General features: G+C 37.8%; 1 protein-coding gene across 1 annotated transcript in view; it reads right to left on the bottom strand.

The window, feature by feature from the left end:
- The window catches only part of EXOC6B (exocyst complex component 6B), a 598,998-nt gene that overhangs the window by 254,386 nt on the left and 324,663 nt on the right, over nucleotides 1-19,949 (bottom strand). The window contains exons 12-15 of the mRNA XM_056129778.1: nucleotides 16,440-16,511; nucleotides 15,270-15,367; nucleotides 13,501-13,606; nucleotides 12,403-12,512 (exon numbers count right to left, since the gene is read on the bottom strand). Of these exons, the coding sequence (XP_055985753.1) occupies nucleotides 12,403-12,512; nucleotides 13,501-13,606; nucleotides 15,270-15,367; nucleotides 16,440-16,511 (386 nt within the window). The remainder of the gene's footprint in view (nucleotides 1-12,402; nucleotides 12,513-13,500; nucleotides 13,607-15,269; nucleotides 15,368-16,439; nucleotides 16,512-19,949) is intronic.

The following is a 19,949-nucleotide window of genomic DNA, read 5'->3' as shown; positions in this document are numbered from 1 at the left end:
GGGGTGTCACACCCACCAACTGGCCCCCTGGCGCCGTGTAATCCCATCAACGGCCAAGACTCAGAGACTATAAAAACCAGCTCCCGGAACTGCGCGGCTGCGAATGCGGGGTCAATGTAGCATAATGAACACAAAGAATAAATGGTCTGAATTGTATATAGGACAAATGCTTGAAAGGTGAGCAAAAGGCTGCGGCCACTTTTGTATCTATGGCTAACTGCCCTATCTGAGAACACAGAGATAAAGGAAGAAAACAGTCATAGCTAAAAGGCTTTGGGGGGAATGAAGAGAAATTAGCCAAACCTCGGAACTTGGCCTGCTATAAGACATGGGAAGAACTCTAAAACAAAAATAATAAATACATCGAATCAACAATTATTGTCTCCTCCAAGAATTCTGCTCCATTAGAAATGGTGGGGAGGTGCTGAAGAAATCCTAGTGAGATATTATAAATTTTGTTAGGGGATTAGGTTCCAGGGAACTGCTGAAATTCAAACCAAGGGAGAGCAAAAACTAACCAAAGTTGAAATCCAGCCCAGTTCAAATCCTGTTAAGATCAGAGATAAACCCATGGATGGAAGCTCTGGAATTTCAGAGTTGGTCTTGAGGACAAAGAAACTTCTACAATCGCAACTGAAATCATAAGTAATTTGAAACTAATTTAAAGTGTGACCTACGGTCAGTTCACTCAAGTAGTGATGAAATTTGAAAGATCTATCAGATAGTGAGGAATCACAGAAGTAGAATAAATGAGAAAAGAGACATATTTAAGGACACATGGGCAAAATCATCCACAAACCCGATAAAAGATCTACAGAAGTCAATCCAAGATGCCACAGTCTCAAGAAGTTCAGCACAATTCAAAGAGAATTAATACATTTAAAACAATACCTAAAAAAAAAATCTAATTGTAAACGCCAAAGGTAAAAAATTTTAAAAGCAACCAGAAAATACAATACACTCAAAGACAATACAGTCAGAACAACAATAAGAACAGTGGCTTATGTCGGTTCAGAAACAATGAAAGCAGACAGCAGAATGATGCAGACAGTGGAATGGTACCTTTCAAGTATGGGGGAAGGGAGTACAGTGCATGTGTAATGCTCTATCTTAAAATTTTTTTTTGAAAATATATTTTCAGATAAACAAAAACTAAAAAATCTAATAGAAGTAGATATACATGAAAGAAATCTTTACTGATGGAAAATAATGGCAATGGGAAATAACTCAAAAGAATGAAAAAGACTGAAAATAACAAGCGAGTAAATGTAAAACTACGTCGTTTTTAAGTGAATTTAAAATGAACATTGATTGTTCAAAGAAAAAATAATAATTTATTTTAGGGTTCAAGAAAGGTACAAGAGCTGGAGTCACAGAGAAAGTACACTGGGTAAAGCATTTGCCTTGCACATGGCTGACCCAGGTTCAATTTCAGTGTCCCATATGGTCCCCTGAGCATAACCAGGAGTGACCCCTGAGTGCAGAGCAAGCCAGGACTAAGCCCTGAGTACAGCCAGATATGGTCCCCAACCCAAAATACCAGCAATAAAATAACTAAGTAAGGGATAAGAGCTGTAGAGAGAGAGAGAGCCAGTGGTAGTACAAATGCCCAGAATGCATCATATAATGCTGAGTTCAGTCCCCAGCACAGTCTGAGCCCTCTCCCAGCACCATGGGGGTGGCCCTGATGGCCTCAGCACCATGAAAATGGCCCCAAGCACACAAACATTACCATGTGAGGTATCTAAAAAGAAAGAAAATTGATATCTAAATAAAATGTGACATATTTTTCAAAAGAATGAGATTGGTAAATTGCATTATTACACCATTATAAAATCATTAAATTATGGAGAAAGTAATAAATTATTAACAGTAAATTGTTTTGACTTAAGGATGTGCACAGTAATCTCCAGAGTAGCACTGTAGTACTGTAGCACTGTTCTCCCTGTTATTCATGGATTTGCTTGAGCAGTTATCAGTAGTGAGACTTGTTGTTACTGTTTTTGGCATATCCAATACGCCACGGGGAGCTTGCCAGGCTCTGCTATGTAGGCGGGATACTCTCGGTAGCTTGCCTGGCTCTCTGAGAGGAAAGGAGGAATCGAACCTGGGTTGGCCACGTGCAAGGCAAATGCCCTAACCACTGTGCTATCGCTCCAGCCCAATCTCCAGAATAATCCACAAAAAGACAATAAATAAAACAAAATGTTACGCGCTGAAGAGATAGTACAGGAGTTAAGGCACTTCGCCTGCATGTGGCTGACCTAAGTTCAATCCACAGCACTTCATATGCTACCCTAAGTCTGCCAGGCATGAACCTGGGGCACAGAGCTAGGAATAAGTCCTAAGCACAGCCAAGGCAACCCAAACACCCCCTGACTCCCCGCCCCCCAAAGGTTTAAAGACATAATTGTCAAAAAAAATCTGAAAGATATAAGAAACAAAGGAAGAAAGGTGAATGAAAGAATGGAGAAAGAGAAAAACAATAGTAAGACACGTGGCTTAAATTCAACCATATCCCTAAATGCATCAATGCCAATGAAATACATACCCCAATTAGAATGTATTAAAAGACAATTTCTCTATTTAAAAAAATACATATGTAGAACAGAGATAGAGGACAGTGGAGTGGGTGCTTGCCTTGCATGCAGCCAACAGGGGTTCGATCCCCAGCACTAAATATAGTCCCAAGTCCTACCAAGAGTGATCCCTAAGCACAGAGCCAGGAATAATCCCTGAGCACTGTAAAGTGTGGCCCCCAAACAAATTAAAACATTTGAAATATAAGAAAACATGCCCAAATTTTATTTATAAGATATCGCTAACAACTAAGGAACTAAGGAGAAATTATTATCACCATAATGCCAGAAAATGTACAGGATAAACTTGAAAAATCTTTTCACGAAAAGTAAGGAAATGTTCCTCCAAATGATAGGGGTAAATCATCATGGCATAAGAGTCAGTTGAAAGTAGCTGACTCTAATTATGTCTGGAGGAACACAAACATCAAAATGAATACAAACAGTAAAGAAGTGAACCAATGGATGAAGTAAGAATTCATCAGTCTGATGTGATCAGATGTGAAGGGAGGAAGAGAGAGAAAAGGGCAGAGAGAGAGAGAGAGACAGAGACAGAGACAGAGACAGAGACAGAGACAGAGAGAGGAGGCAAGAAAGTAGAATGCAAAGTAATAAACATATATAAATATATATATATAAGAAATGATGAAAGCTTAATGTAGAACATACAGATAGTATTTATAATAATGTATACATGAAACATATTGCAATATTATTTTAATAAAAATTTAATGATAAGTTAATCATCAAAGAAAAAACTTATTCAGGCAAGAAAATGAGTAACAGACTGGGGATGGAAGTGTAGGACATCTAATAAAAAATAGTCTCAAAACATATTTTAAAACCTCACAAATACTATTTATTACAAAAGAAAAAATGACAATTCTGTAAGAGAGCACAATTTATCAACCATTAAGCTTAACATCAGCCATTAACCTATTACTATGCATGCATGCACACAGACACACATAGATACACACACACACACACACACACACACAAAGCGAAGGAAGGTGGAGGGGAAAGAAAGTAATAAAGCAAATGAGCAAAAATGTCAAAAACTGGTAAATGTGGGGCCAGAGTGATAGTAAAGTGGGTAAGACATTTGCCTTGTATGTGACTGACCTGGGTTCAATACCCAGCATCCCATATGGTTCCTTGGGCATGGCCAGAAGTGCAGAGCCAGAAGCAACTCCTGAGCATCTCCGGGTGTGATGCAAAAAGCAAATATGTGTGTGTGGTGTGTGTGTGTGTGTGTGTATATATATATAATGTATAGTACTGTAGCACTTTCCTCCCATTGTTCATCAATTTGCCCGAGCGTGCACCCATAATGATTCCATTGTAAGATTTGTTTTTACTGTTTTCTGGCATATTGAATACGTCACGGGGAGCTTGCCAGGCTTTGCCGAGCGGATGGAATACTCTCGGTAGCTTACTCAATTCTCTGAGATGAGCGGAGGAATTGAACCCAGGTCGGCCACGTGCAAGGCAAATGCCCTACCCAACTATGCTATTGCTCCAGCCATGTATTATATATACACAATACAAATTTGTATGCAATACAATACAAAATATATACGTAATACAAAAACCAGTAAATGTGGGTGAAAGTCATTCAGTTCAATCACAACACTCTTTTCTTTTAAACACTGAAATTATGTGAAAAATAACATACCAGAAAAAAAAGAGAATGATAAAAATAATAGAAGGAACAAAAACATTCTGAAAAGAAATTATTGTTATAGTAATATTAGACAAAGACATCAGACATGAAGTAATATTAGACACTGAGACCATTTTAATTTTGGGTATAGACAAAGGACATTACATACAATGAAAGAACAAAGTCATTATAATTGTTTGTAAAAACTTTAAAGCATTTACCAAAATACATAAAGAAACCTGAGATATCTGAAAGTAACAATATACAATATACAATCATAGTTGGGTTGGAGCGATAGCACAGTGGGTAGGGCATTTGATTTGCACGTGGCCGACACAGCCAACCCAAGTTCGATTCCTCTGCCCCTCTCAGAGAGCCTGGCAAACTACCAAGAGTATCTCACCCACACGGCAAAGCCTGGCAAGCTACCTGTGACGTATACAACATGACAAACACAGTAACAAGTCTCACAATGTTACTGGGCCCGCTTGAGCAAATCGATGAACAACAGGAGGACAGTGACAGTGACAATCGTAGTTTGGCAGTTTTAGCCCTCCCGTTGATCATCGATTTGCTCGAGCGGGCCCAGTAACGTCTCCATTGGAGACTTTGTTGTTACTGTGTTTGGCATATCGAATACTCTCGGTAGCTTGCCGGGCTCTCCGAGAGGGGTGGAGGAATCGAACTCGGGTCGGCCATGTTGGCCACTTGTAAGCTGAATGCCCTACCGCTGCGCTATTGCTCCACATTCCTTAGTAATTATTGAGCAGAAAGGTTAAATACATAGACAATATGTATTATAACTTTAATAATCTAACTGAATTTAAAGATGGCATACAACTACAGAATAAATACTATTCTATACATACTACTAAAAATAGTATTCAAGTGCAAGTTATAACTAGATTCAAATTTACCATCTTGCTAGTTGTTCCTATTTTCTCTATTTCTATGTTCCCATTTTCCTTTTCTATTTTGTAGGTTGATTTTAGAATACTATTTTTGTATTTCTTATTTTAATTTCACTTTTGATTTCTAGCTTCACCTGTTTGTTTGTTTGTTTGTTTATTTTTTTACGTAGGAGAACTGCTATTTATTCAGCTACTGATTAGGCTGAATGAACTGGGCATGAACTCCACCTTACATTTTTTAAAAATTTTTTATAATTTTATTTATTGAATCACTGTGAGAGCAGTTACAAAGCTTTCAGGTCTAAGTCTCGGTCATACAATGAAACACCCGTACCTTCACCAGTGCCCATTCTCCACCCCCAACAACCCCAGTATACCCACATCCCACACCTTCCCCCACCTGTGGGGCAGATGATTTCCACATTACTCTCTCTCTACTTTGATCACATTCAATATTTTGACACCAGACCCACCATTATTATTTGAGATTTTACCCCAACACTCAGATATGCTGAAAAGGCAACAGTAGACAATTTGTTTACGGTTGCTGGTTATGAATAACATATGATGTCTCATGGCTGCAGTAGTGGCCGCGTGATTTTGAAATTCCGAAATTTTAACCCTTAAATCTGGAGGGATTTCTGCCAAAACCTGCTGGGTTCTGAGATTTGTTCCCGAGTCTCTGGGATCATGGCTGTTAAGCAGCTTGATCGGGAGCCAGAAAGGCAGTTTGTGGGCAATGACTTGGGGTCTCGTAGGGGTGGGGAGGGGAGAACCGGCTCCACCCCCATCCCATGAGACCCAAAATGTCTCGTCACTGCGGGCCCAAACCTGACTGTCCAATGGTCTCTGGAGGATGATGGCCACTGAGCCGCCACGGGGAAGCAGGCAGAGGGACAACACCCTTTTCCCCCTCAGATGGCCTGGCAACAGTAACCAACTGTGAGGTCCAGACCAGGCTACCAGGCCGCCAGGGGGAACAGGCCAAGTCACGAAACCTATTCCCATCTGGGTTGGCCCAGCACGGGTAACCTACTGCAGGGACCGGATGCATTTCTGCCAAAAGCCGCTGGGTTTCAAGATTTGTTTTTGAGTCTCTAGGATCATGGCCATTAAGCAGTTCAATCAGGAACCAGAGAGGCCATGCCTCCAATTATATAGCTGAGCCAGAGGTGGTTTGTCGGTGTGTCTCCTACATACCTAACTTTTCGCCGTTTACTTTCTTGGTAAACTTTGCCCCAAGTTTTTGGGGTCTGGCCAAAGGCACAGCAGCAATTTTGGAGTATCTGGAAGTCTGAAGGCAACATCAGGCTGCTGAGGAACTCGCCACACAGGTACAGATTGACCTGCTGGCAGCACCATACCCCCTGCTTCACCTGTTTTCAACATTTTAATGGCTGTTCAAGATCTTACAAAATCCATAATGAAATTTCAAATAACATTTATCACTTTTGTATATAAAATGAAAACCTAAAGTGTATGCTAACCCTCTCTCACACCCTTCGTCCTAAAACTGTCATACATTTACTTTACTTTTACTAGACATTGTTACTATTTTTACTTTAGAAAAATAATTTTCTTTAAGCACAATTAAAATTAGTGGGGTGACATCAGCAAGATGGTGAAATAGGAGGTCTCCTGCTCATAACTGTCTCTTAGCGATAATAATCTGGCAGTCATCCATAAGCAAAAGTTCGTTTGTGAGAACTACAGAATCCAGAAAAGAGATTGTAAAATCCTGGTGGAGTCCAAGGCCAAGAAGGAGATAAATTCATGCTCAGGAAATGAACTCATTCACCAAAATCCCAACTACAGATTCAGAAAACAGATCTTTTCTTCCATAGACACAACTACAGATTAAGGGTCTTACTAACCGCACCACTTGCCTAAGGGGCCTGCCAAGAATCACACCCACTCATATATTACGTAAAAGATACACCAAATTTGGTTCTGGTTGTGGATCCTTAAGTAGCCCACTTCCCAACCCCAGTCCTTTGTTACCACTTTTCCTCAAGACGGGTAGGTGCCATGCTTGTGGAGACACGGAGGTAAACTCTCTAACTTTGGTCTTACTGCAGATCCTGAAACTATAACTCAACCCATGTCCTCTAAGACACAATCCAGGAGTCCACCTGAACAGAGGGAGGGCATCCATTACCGTCCACAGAGGCAGACATATTGATTTACATCTATATGGTTGTGGAGTCCAGTGTGGCATTGAACTCCTCCAAGCCAGAGTCCAGGAAAAGTCCTGCCCACTCAGGTATATGATGAAAGGCATGTGCCTCCACATCTCTAAAGGCAGGGATCAAGAATACATACATGGAAAAGTGAAATCTACTAAATAAACTGTGCTAGGAAAACAATAATCTACAAGCAGAAGAATGAAAGTGAGCCTTTTCTTACACCATACTTATACCACAGAGCTTACACTCAGATAATGTTCCAAGAATGGTTCCTCTCTGTTATTGGAAGCTTTTTTTGGTTGAGGTTTCCAAACACTTTAAGGAGCTTATGCTGAGGTAGAAAGAAACCTCCCACTAATCTCTTCAGTGTGAATTATCCTTAGGGGTTTTCTTTTCCTTCTTCTGAAGTTTCCTTTTCTCTTGCCTCTTCTTCATCCAAACATCTTACTTCAGGTGAGACAAGTCATCAGCGGTCAATTCATCAGGAACCGCCTCTACTACCTCCTCACTGTTGTCCACGTCTATGTCCAGCTGAAAGTTAGGAGCCCACCATCTTAACCATAGCTTTGTTGATGTTTGCAACCTTCTTGTCTGTGGCAAACTCTTTGATGTAATGATCAAACCTCTTGAGTTTCTTTTTCCAGATGATTCACTGATTCACTCCTCAGAAACATTACCCGAGCCCTGCTGAGACCTTTCCAGAATAGCTTCAGTGTTTTATCATTGTTTTCCTCAGGTGCAAAACTAACCTGGGCAAATTTAACAGGCTTAAAAGCTGTTATTAATTAGTTCAACCTCCTCTCTGTCAGCACTTGCAGACTCACCTCTTGATTTCTTATTATACAATGAATAATAATTCTTTATCTTTTAAAACACCCAGAGCTAGCTTTAAGTTCAGCCTCAGATTCAGATTCAGATTTTCCTTTTAATATTTGAAGCATACCAGAACTGTCACATTTGTTAAAAGGGATATTCTTCTATGTCTGTTCTTTTTTATATGATAATTTTCTCCTTATCTATGATATAGGTAGGGTCCAGTGTTAAGATACTTGCAGGGTAGGGGAAATAGTAGCAGCCCTTAGGTGCAAAAGGGAACATTTTCATTTTCTGTTTGTCCTCTTAAATGAGATTTCCATGGAGATCCTGAGTGATTTTTTTTCCCTGGAAGAAAGTAGTTGTTGGCCCAAGTGGGAGCCTCTGATATAGGCCCATATGGATTTTTGTTGGTCTCATTACTTTCAATGGAGCAGATACCAGAACAGTATTCATATACTTTGTACTTTTTCAAGATGACAGTGATGGTGAGAGGAGAAATGCAATAATTATGATTGATTTCTACTTTTCCTAAGCTCTTAATCACTTTTATTTTGTTTCTGGTCAATCTCTCGATATGGTCACTTGCTTTCAACAATGCCAGCGAGTAGTGACTTTGCCTTGCATGTGGCTAACTTGGGTTTGATTCCCAGTATCCCATATGGTGCCCTGAGCACTGCCAAGAGCAATCCCTGAGTGTACAGCTTCTGAGCACCACCAGGTCTGAACCAAAACCAAAAGAAATCAAAGCAAAACAAACGAACCAAATAACTGAGAGGAGCACAGCAACCCATATGGGTCTTGTTGAGAAAACTCACTGGAGAATATAGCCATCCTCGACCTTCAAGATTATCAATCAGATCAGAGAGAATGATAAAAATTCGCAGACCAACCATAGCTGAAGACATTTATTTCATCTAAACTAGCTCTAAAGGCAGGGATTTTAGAATGCCTTTTCGTTAAAAAAATATAATAAACAGCAAAACAGCCAAAATCCTCACAGAAAAATTCCTTCTTATCAGTACTTTCTCTAAATTTCAATGGAATAAACTTTCCTATCAAAAGGCACAGAGTGGCTAGATGGATCAGAAAACAAACTCCAACCTTCATTTGCTTACAAGGCACACACCTGAATTTACACAATAAACAAAGACCAGAGCAAACCATAGAAAACAAGCATATTAGCTAACTATAGAATTTTTCTTTAAAAAAAAGCAGGCATATTTGTATCAGATTGAATAGCATTCAAGATAAAGAAAGTAATAAGACATAGGTTTGGACATTACACACTTACTGGTGAAGGGATCAATAGATCAAGGACTAAATTCTTTTTAAAAAATGAGTCACTGTGACATACACAGTTACAAAGCTGTTTATGAATGGGTTTCAGTCATATAATGTTCCAATATCCATCAAGAGGATGAAATTTTTAAATTTATATGTACTTTTAACACTTTATAGCTACCAAATAGTAAAGGGCATCTGCTAATAGAAACAAGGATATACATATAGATATCAACAAAAAGTAATAGGAGACTTCAACACCCCCTCATGTCATTGCCAGATTAACCAGACAAAACATAAGAAGGAAAACAAAATTCTTAATTTAGGAACCGGAACTATTGAAACTACCAAACATGGACAGGACCCTCCACCTCCAAGAAGCTGAATACACATTCTTCTGCAAGCCATTCTCCAGGTAAGAGGAGAATGCTCTTCTTTATCACAAGCTGAGTGTCCTTATAATCATTAAAATGAAAATCGTATCAAGTATATTTTCAGGCAAGAATGACATCAAGGTATACAAGATCAGTAACTCAAAGGAGTCAGTAGATCAGCTCCATCGGGAATAGAAATGACAGTCAGCACAAAAGATGCTTAAACTGAAGTCAAGAACACTAAAAAGGAAAAGTGATCTCAGGTGCATCAAGAGTCAAGTGCAAGAGGCTGGAGCAATAGCACAGTGGGTAGGGCATTTGCCTTGCACGCAGCCGACCTGGGTTCGATTCCCAGCATCTCATATGGTTCGATGCCCAGCACTTTCGGACCAATTCCTGAGTGCAGAGCCAGGAGTAATATCTGTGCATCGCCAGGTGTGATCCAAAAAGCAAAACAAAAAAAAGGGGGGGTCAAGTGCAAAGCAGAAAAGTATAGAATAAGCATGCAATGGTCCAAAAACAGTCACAGGTTGGTTTGACTAAAGCATGGGGGTGTCACAGAAAAATAACCCGAAGGGAAAAGTCTCAGCATGGTCTTACAGCCATGCTGAGACCACTCTCCACACATCCAGATAAGCCTCATGCATGAAGGAACCGGCAGAGGAACCCAGGCATGCGGGTCCCAGGGCTGAGATCTCCAAACCTGCTCGGATCAGGACTGGGCCTTCTCCACCCAGATCCCCCATCTTCCAGTAGGTAGGCGTTACACCCACCAGCTGCTGCCGGCACCAGGTGGTCCCATCAATGGCCAAGACCCAGCGACTATAAAACCCAGCTCCCAGAAGCAAGCAGCCGCATTTGCGGCCATGCGACATCTTATTATCTCATTTTTACTTTGGAGAACCTGGCAGGCTACCAAAAGTATCCTGCCTGCACGGCAGAGTCTGGCAAACTTCCCGTGTCATACTCAATATGCCAAATACCAGTAACAATGATAGGTCTCATTCTCCTAGCCCTGAAAGAACACTGAATATGGCTCTTTTAAAATCTCAGGGCTAGGAAGAAGGAGACGTTACTGGTGCCTGCTCGAGGCAATCGATGAACAACAGGATAATGATGATCGTGATCGTGGGAAAAGTCTAGGAAGAACATAGGGAAAAGGTCAGGGTAGGAAAAGAAGCAGAAAATGTATCAGGGAACAGCTCAAACTTTAGGTTAGAGTTAGGCCTCAAACATTAGGCATGAAGGAATCTCTGGAAACGTAAAAAGAGTAAAAATTGATAAGATCTGATTTCAGAAAAACTGCTCTATGAGATACAGAATAGAATCAGGATAAAGGACAGATAATGGGAAAGGAAACTTAAAGGTTAAAGAAGACACTTAAAACTACAAGAACAATTAGGAAGCTAAATAGTTCAAGTCAAATATAGTGACACCGTGAATTAAAAAGCACCCACACCAGAGAGAGAGAACTTAGCAGAGAGCTAGAGCTGATAAGAATCAATATAATTTTATTAACAAATACGTTAAAGTAGCTTCACTTACCAACGAGCACTTGCCCTCATCTGCTAAATGGGAATAATTAATGTTCACCACTGAGAAATACTGTGATAACTCCCTGAGATAATGGATGTAATACATGAATACAATGATTACCACAATTTAAGAATTCTAAACACTGCAGTCATACTTATGATGTTGATGCTGATCTGATTTGAGTGCTGGCTTGAACATTTACTCCTTGTGTAACACAGATGAAATTACTTAACTTTGGAATTTGAAATTACTTAACTCCTGTAAAAAGGCGAAATTACTTAACTCCTCTGTAAAAATGGAATACACATCCTAGTACTCATATAGTACTAATATAAGTTGTAACAGATGAGTAACACATTTGTAAATATGTTTGAATATTTATAACATATTCTAAATATATGATTGAAACATTGTTTTAAGAAAAATAGAAAAAAAGAAATTAAAAATGTTTAAATTTATGATTTGGATAAATGGCAGTATTTCTCAAAGACAACAAGTTTCCTTTAGAAATCCAGTCACAGCACTGAAGAGAGAGCTCAGCAGGTTGTTTTCACCAGATCAACCTGGACTTTGTCCCTCACACCTCACTAGGGGTGATCCTGAGCACAGAGATAGGAGTAAGCCTGAGCGCTGCTGGGTATAGCTCAATATTCCGGCCCAAACCCCACAACACACAAACACAAAGAAAGAAAAGTTTTTAAAAAACCAACGATGACTGTTTTCCATCAGAAATTTTAAGATGACCAAAGTACTATCCCCCAGAATGTAACAATGGAAAAACTGGTATGGTACACGGCTTTTTTCCAGTGAACTTTCAATTTGGACAGAAAATAGTAAGAATGATCTATATAAAAAAGAATGAAAACAGATTTTTCAAGTTTCCAACCTTCCCCTTTACCAAAACTGTTTAAATACAGCAGTGCTATATTGTTTGAGGCTAAGAGGTCAGATGCTCAGAATCAGAGCTGAAGGAAATATCAAATATTTTTTAAAAAAATATATGCATATAAAGTGACAGTCTGCATTTATTACATCACAACTGTTGTACTATACCTTAGATGAAGGTCTTCTGAAAACTTCAGACAGGCATAGATAAATTCTTTAATTTGGTTGTAAACTTTCGGCACAAACTCAGAGAAAGGAAACTTTTTGGGAAAAGGTTGCTATAAATTAAAAAAACATAATGAAAGAAAGTCATAAACTAAGACACTTTATAAATCAAAATGTCTCCCGAACAATCTCAAATTTAAAATATTTTCTCAAGAGCTGGAGAAACAGTATAGGGGTTAAGGCACTCGCACTGAACAAAGACGACCCTATTTCAACACAGTGCCCCTTATGCTCCCCAAGCTCAGCCAGGAGTCACCCCTGAAGCATCACGCTAGGACTAAGCCCTGAGCCAGGTACGATCCAACCTCTCCCCCCAACCCTGCCCCCAAAAGACACTATCTCCCAAAGTTTCCTGAAACTATGAAGAATAATATAAAATTAAGTAGTCATTCAACTATCCTTCAATAAGTGCAGAGACACATAAATTGAGAAACATGCTCGGTAATAAAACAAACTATTGATACATTCAACAACTTAGATGAATCTCAAAAGCACTGTACAGAGTGAAAGGGTCCAGTCTCAAATTATGACTTAATTGCTGTATGGTTCTATTTATAAGCATCATGGAAAAAGCAAAAGTACATTGACAGTAACTGCAGAATGGTGGTTGCAAAGGATAGGGTTTTAGAAAAGGAATTGATTAAAATGGCAGTAGGAGAAAATTTAGGGCAAAGACGGAATTTTTCCAGATAGATATACATAAATTTTCCATTTTTATTTAGGTATATAATATGTATATATATATTATATGTGTACTTTAATAACCAATAGAATAATGTAGTTACACAAGAAAACTGTCATAATATAAAACAAATTGAATACCCGTACCATTCTCTAAAAACATTACAATGTCGAAGGGTTCCAAAGCCATTTGCTGATTCCCAAAATTGAAACTACCATTCTTTAAAAGGCCAAACATTGTTTGCAGATGTTTCTGAGTTCTAGCCTTATGTGCTGGAGGTAATACTGTTAAGGATACAGTCATAATACAAGCTTTAGAGGATATCAAATCAAAAAGAAGTTTGTTTTAGTATTCCTCACCTTTTCTAGCTCTGTATCTTGAAATGGGAACTGTCCTACAATCTTTTTATACATCTCTTCACTTGTGACTGGTATAGGACTGTAGTTGTCAGAATCAAGTATGTTTCTATAGAGACAAATAGGAAGAAGGGGTGGGCAGCTCTGTTAATAATTACAGTAATTATTAATTACAAACACTTTTCATGTGAACTCCAATGGCTAGACATATACCACAACCCAACGTGAATATTTCCTAGTTTTTATTCTATTTCTTCTCTTACAAGCCATTCGGTACCGATAAGTCTTTTCTAAAAGAACAAAAATAAAAGTATTTTGAAACAAAACACAATTATAATCATAATCATAGTAGTGTATATTCATAAATAAATAAAAAGATAACACGCTAAAGCTTTGTGGAAAATAAAAGTAAACAAAAGAATGTGTGCTCTCAGAAGGCAAAGAAGTTTAATTGACTTTTTGTCTTTAAAGAATAGATTCTTTAATTCTGAATTACAACTTTTATTCTAACTTTCAAAATTGGAAGATAAAAAAAAAAATCTGAAGTACCATAATGCATCCAAAGTAGTCCCTTTACAATACCTGTTGTATATATATATATATTTATATCACTGTATTACTGTCATCTGGTTGATATGCATATGTACATATTCATTTATTTATTTATTTTATATTGTTGTAGGAGTGATAGAACAGGGTTAGAGCAATAGCACAGCGGGTAGGGCATTTGCCTTGCATGTGGCTGACCCGTCCAACCCAGGATCGATTCCTCCTCTCCTCTTGGAGAGCCTGGCAAGCTACCGACAGTATCTCACCCACACGGCAAAGCCTGGCAAGCTACCCGTGATGTATTCTATATGCCAAACACAATAACAAGTCTCACAATAGAGTACTTACTGGGTCCACTCAAGCAAATTGTCGAACAACGGGAGGACAGTGCTACAGTCTCTACAGTGCTACATATTGTTGTATATTTTTTTCTGACTCCTACTTTGAGGATTCTAAGAGCACAGGCAATACTCCCAATACTCCCAATATCAAAACAGAACTGGAGCTGACAAGATAGCTCAAAGGTCTGCAGCACATTCTCAGATGAAAGAACCGTAAGTTCTATGCCCAGCACAACATGGTCCTCTATGTGCTGAGAATCAAACCCAGGGCTTTAGTCATGCTTAGCATATGTTCTCTTTATGTGAGCCACATCCCTTACCCTGCGAAATCTTTTCCTTTTTATTTTTTTTCAATAATTTACATTTACATTTGTTTTTGGTATTATACATTCTACGGACTTAAAGATTTGACTTTAATGGTATCCACCATTATAATATCACACTAATTTCATTAATTCACACATCCTCTGTGGTCTTCCTGCTCATTACTTTCCTCCTCTGGCCTCTGGTCACCACTGAATTTGACTCTTAACACAATCTGACCTCCTCAATTATTCAAAAGAGTTCAAAACAAACTAGACGTCATGTTCACAGAGAAAAAAAATAAAGAATGAAAAGTTATCAGATGATCTGGATGCTATGAACCTGACATTTATTCAAAGAAACAAACTATAGTTACTAGTACTTTGAGGACAAATATTTTAGAAATATTTTTTAGGACATCCCTACCGTGCACTGAATTCTGAATCATAATATGATTTATGGTGGGGAAATCTAAGTCACATATACAGGCTGATTATTATAGCTAAGAGACTTTATGCATAAACAAATATATGCACAAACATGCACATTGACCCACATGCAAACACTGTAATTTCTCACCTGAAAATACCTGCCCATTTCTTTAGCAGAGTTTCACTATATTGATCTCTGATTTCTAACAGCATGTCAAAAAGCTGGTTTACAGGAAAACCGTATACCTGAAACAAAATTTAAGGTAGTTTCTAAGATCTTTGTAGCAACATAGGCAAAATTTGACATCAAAAGATGTCATTTTGTTCATTGGTCAACAATTTAAAACATTTGAGACATTCTTTCACTCCCATTTGGAATTTGGTGTTTATCTCTTAAGAATTAAAAGTTACAAATCAAAATATCTAGACCAGAATAAATTCTTTAAATGAAAAATACAATCAATATATACAAGGTATACTGTCAGCTAAACTCCCCCTACAACTTCTCTTTAAACACTTAGAAACCTTTGAGATATGGAAGAGTAACAGAAATAGTACCTACCACACTCATTTCTAAAGCTTATCTGTCCAATAAATTATTTTTTCAAATGAATTATCATTATTCAAAAGACATTAAGAAATTCCAAAATAGAAATAGTAGTACATGGGGGTGGGTGTGGCATAGGAACATATACTCTGAAGAGGTGTAAAACTGTACCCCTAAGATATTAACAGCCATAAAAACTAGTATTATCTCAATTTTTAAAATTATTTTGTTATATTATAAAAACTCCAATATCACACAGACAGCATATCTAAATTATTAAAATTTCAAAAATCTCTATTAGTAAGTGCTGAATTAATTAATTTGTTAAGGATAGGGAAAGGGGAGTAATTATGAGACACAAAAGATCAGGATGATAAGCAGAAAATGTTATAAAGAGATAAAAAACCATCTAGCTCTAGGAAATGAGTAAACATACATCAAAGGTACTCACTCAGGCTTTGGTAGGATAATGGGAAGACAGTTAAAGAATAAAACGTTAGGACTGACCAATAGTACAATAGGAGGGTGTTTGCCTTGTGCACATCCAACTCAGTTTCTCTACCTATACCTGGGATTCCATATCATCCTCAAAGTTCACCAGGTCTAATTCCTGAGAATACAGACAGGAGTAACCCCTGAGCACCACCAAGTATAGCCCCAAAACAAAAACAAACAAAAAAAGATGAAATACTAAACTAGGTGTATAAAACAGAATATACTTATACGTGACACAAACATATATGAACAAGTATATAAACAAAGTTTACAAACCTGAAGTGTGTCCGCAAAAAGCACAATGAGGTTCTTCAAATCTAATACGAGGTTTGGATCAGAGCAGTAAGACTGAAAGAAATAAAATATGAAGAAAAAATAATTACCAAAAAACGAAGCAAAATGACTTGCTTAATGCTTTTCTGGTAAAATCTCCCTAGAAAGGATCCAAAACTAGCCAGTTTTCGGTTAATGTCTAGGGAAGAACAAAGTAAAGATTCAAGTAAGTCAGACGCTACAATTTTAACAAACAGAAATCTATTTATTGCTATGATGTACAGGGGTCTTTTTCATGTTATATACTAGCTCTTCACTGATTATGTCATTTCTCACTGTGTGACTCTTTTTCCCCACTATCTTTTGTGGGGTCAGTTCTTGTAGTTTTAATATGTTTTAATATTTAATGTATAAATCTTTATTTCTGGTGCTATGTGTATTTTATTTAATATCTAGTTAGCTAGGTACTTGTTCCAAATGATGAGCATACCCTCAAGTATTATTTTCTAAAAGATTTAAGGTTTGGGCTGGAGAGATAGCACAGAGTGTCAGGTGTTTGCCATGCATGCAGTCAATCCAGCACTATATATGATCCATGAATGATTTGTATTTGCCAGAAACTTGTTTGCAGTTGTCTTCTATTTTATGTACTTGACTTCCCTTAAATATTTTCCGACTCTTCCTTGAATGAGGGGGCTTAGTGATCAATATATACAGCTGCCATGGTTCATCTGCCATTTTCGACCTGTTATCACTGTTATCACTGTCACCCTGTTGTTCGCTGATTTTCTCGAGCAGGCACCATTAACGTCTCTTTTGTCCTAGCCCTGAGATTTTAGAAAGTAACACATTCGAGGCTCTTTCAGGGTCAGGAGAATGAGACCCATCATCGTTACTGGTTTTTGGCATATTCAATACGCCATGGGGAGTTTGCCAGACTCTGCCATGCGGGCAGGATACTTTCGGTAGCAAGCCAGGTTCTCCAGAGTAAAAACTAGATAATAAGATTTTAGACTTATTTTCTAAGAAACATACCACAGGCTCTTTGTATAAACTGAGCCAGACTAATATAAGCAAAAGTAGTACTAAGAAACTAGTATTGGGGCTGGAGTGATAGCACAGCAGGTAGAACATTTGCCTTGCACACAGTTGACCCGGGTTCAATTCCCAGCATCCCACATGGTCCCCAGAGCACTGTGAGGAGTAATTCCTGAATGCATGAGCCAGGAGTAATCTCTGTGCATCACCGGGTCACTGTCATTGTCACTGTCCTCCCATTGTCCATCGATTTGCTCGAGCGGGCCCAGTAACATTGAGACTTGTTACTATGTTTGGCATATCGAATACATCATGGGTAGCTTGCCAGGCTTTGTCGTGCGGGCAAGATGCTCTCAGTAGCTTGCTGGGCTCTCTGAGAGGAGTGAAGGAATCAAACTCGGGTCGGACGTGTCGGCCACATGCAAGGCAAACGCCCTACCCACTGTGCTATCGCATTGCTGGGTGTGACCCAAAAAAGAAAAAAAAAACTAATATTATTTCTTCTTATAAATGCTAAGGCTAGTGAACGAAATTAGGTAAGTAGTTGGCTAGTCAAGGTTTTTGGAAGGGAGAACCCATTAGAATTTTTCCCTTATGCTTTTTCCTAGGTCTGTTCCAGCTCATTGTATTAGTTGGCTGTGAATTTTCAGAACTCCTAGATACTTTTTAGAAAAATATATCTTATTTGACAGTGTAATATTTTCTTTTCCCATGAACAGTCACTAATCTGAATTTGTGAAATTCAACGAAATTTTTAAAAACTTTTGGCTCTCAGGTGGTGCTTTGTAGAGCCTTTCTTTTCAATTAATTTTTTGACAGCTATTTTAATGAAAATTTGGTTAGAAGATATAGAACATATATGCCCATTATGCATTCGGACTCAAATAAACCAAAAATATGCATGTAGCAGCAGGAGGGACATGGATATGGGGTGTATAAATCCACTAACTTAGTACAACATGTTTGTTTACTTATCATATATTAAGAAAGAAATTCAATATTGACTATCTATTAAACATGAGTTTAAAAGGCCAAATAGTACCATACTGATCCATAATTTTGAATCTTTAATATTTTTTCAGTTTTGCAGGTGATGTTTCCCCCCTATTACTAACAATTCCAGTAGCAATTGTATTAGTAGATCTTTTACTACAAACTACTGGTATGAATATTTCTTGATTTTTCAACAATTTTTACTAGTTTGTGAAACTTGAATTCTGACTCAGATTAGGAAGTCATTGTTACATTTTGAAATAAGCACTGTGAATACTGTGCTTGTTAATATCTAAAAATATTTTTTAAGTTTCTAATTTATACAAAAACCAACAATTCAATCAAAAAGTAAAGAATAACATAAAATAATGCCTCAACAGTTAGAAAAATATACAGATTTTTTGATAAGTGACAATCTTTCTGAGACAGTGCTTGCTTTTCAGATTATTTTATTGTTTGAGTCGTTCTTATTTTGTTGTGCTTTCTGGGTAATATAACATAATATATAGAGTCGTGAAACAGAATTAGCATCTGCGGCATCAACCAGTCTGTCTCATAATGGATGAAATGGTTCAGTGAGTAAATGTGTGTGGTGCTAACTTATTTTTTAATAGCTTTGTTGAGATACAATTTCCATGCCATACAACTCACCCATCAAAAGTTTATAATTTAATGGTTTTTAGTTTTTTGTATATTTGTACATACATGTAAAGTACAATCACAGTCTATTTTAAAACATTTTCTTCACCTCAAAAAGAAATCAGTACCTTTAACCTATGACTTCTGTACTCTACATGCCTGCCTCTCAGCCCTACGAAATTACTAATGTACATTCTGCCTCTAGATTGATGCTGAATTACTGACAAGTGGTTCAGTACAAAAGAATATATGATAGACCTACAAAGTAAAACTTGCTTTCCATCAATCTGTCCCACAGAGATACACTGTAATCAGCATACTTGAAAAGTATCCTTCCTTCAATGATACTGAATATGACTGCTTAATGAAGAAGAAAGCATATTTTCCAATTGAAGGAATTCTACACATAGTCCTGGAGAAATATACTAGAAACCGCAATATGCGAGTTAGGTCTTTTAATAATCTTTGCACAATGACTCATTAATACTCCAAGGGTCAAATCTGATCAACCTATCAAAAACATGTAGCCTGTTGGTTGTTCTAATTTATCTTTATATTTTAATTGCATACATTATAAGAAATGATAAATCACAATCGCAGTTATTAGGCACGAAGGAACACTGCCCAGAAACATGTATGCTGGCATTATTCCATCCAACGTTTACTCCAGTGTATGACAATAGGCAGTTCTTAAGCCATAAGTAAATATAATCATGATAAATCTGTATAGGGTTGCACTGAATATTAAATAGAAATGAAATACACTTAATAATGCTTGACACATAGGAAGGAATCAATAGGGGTGATCTAGCTATCTTCTTGCAAAGAGTATTCACAAAAGTG

Source organism: Sorex fumeus, unplaced genomic scaffold (genome assembly GCF_029834395.1).
Source record: "Sorex fumeus unplaced genomic scaffold, SorFum_2.1 ptg000006l, whole genome shotgun sequence".
Taxonomy (NCBI): Eukaryota; Metazoa; Chordata; class Mammalia; order Eulipotyphla; family Soricidae; genus Sorex; species Sorex fumeus.
This window is presented reverse-complemented; position numbering and strand designations above follow the sequence as displayed.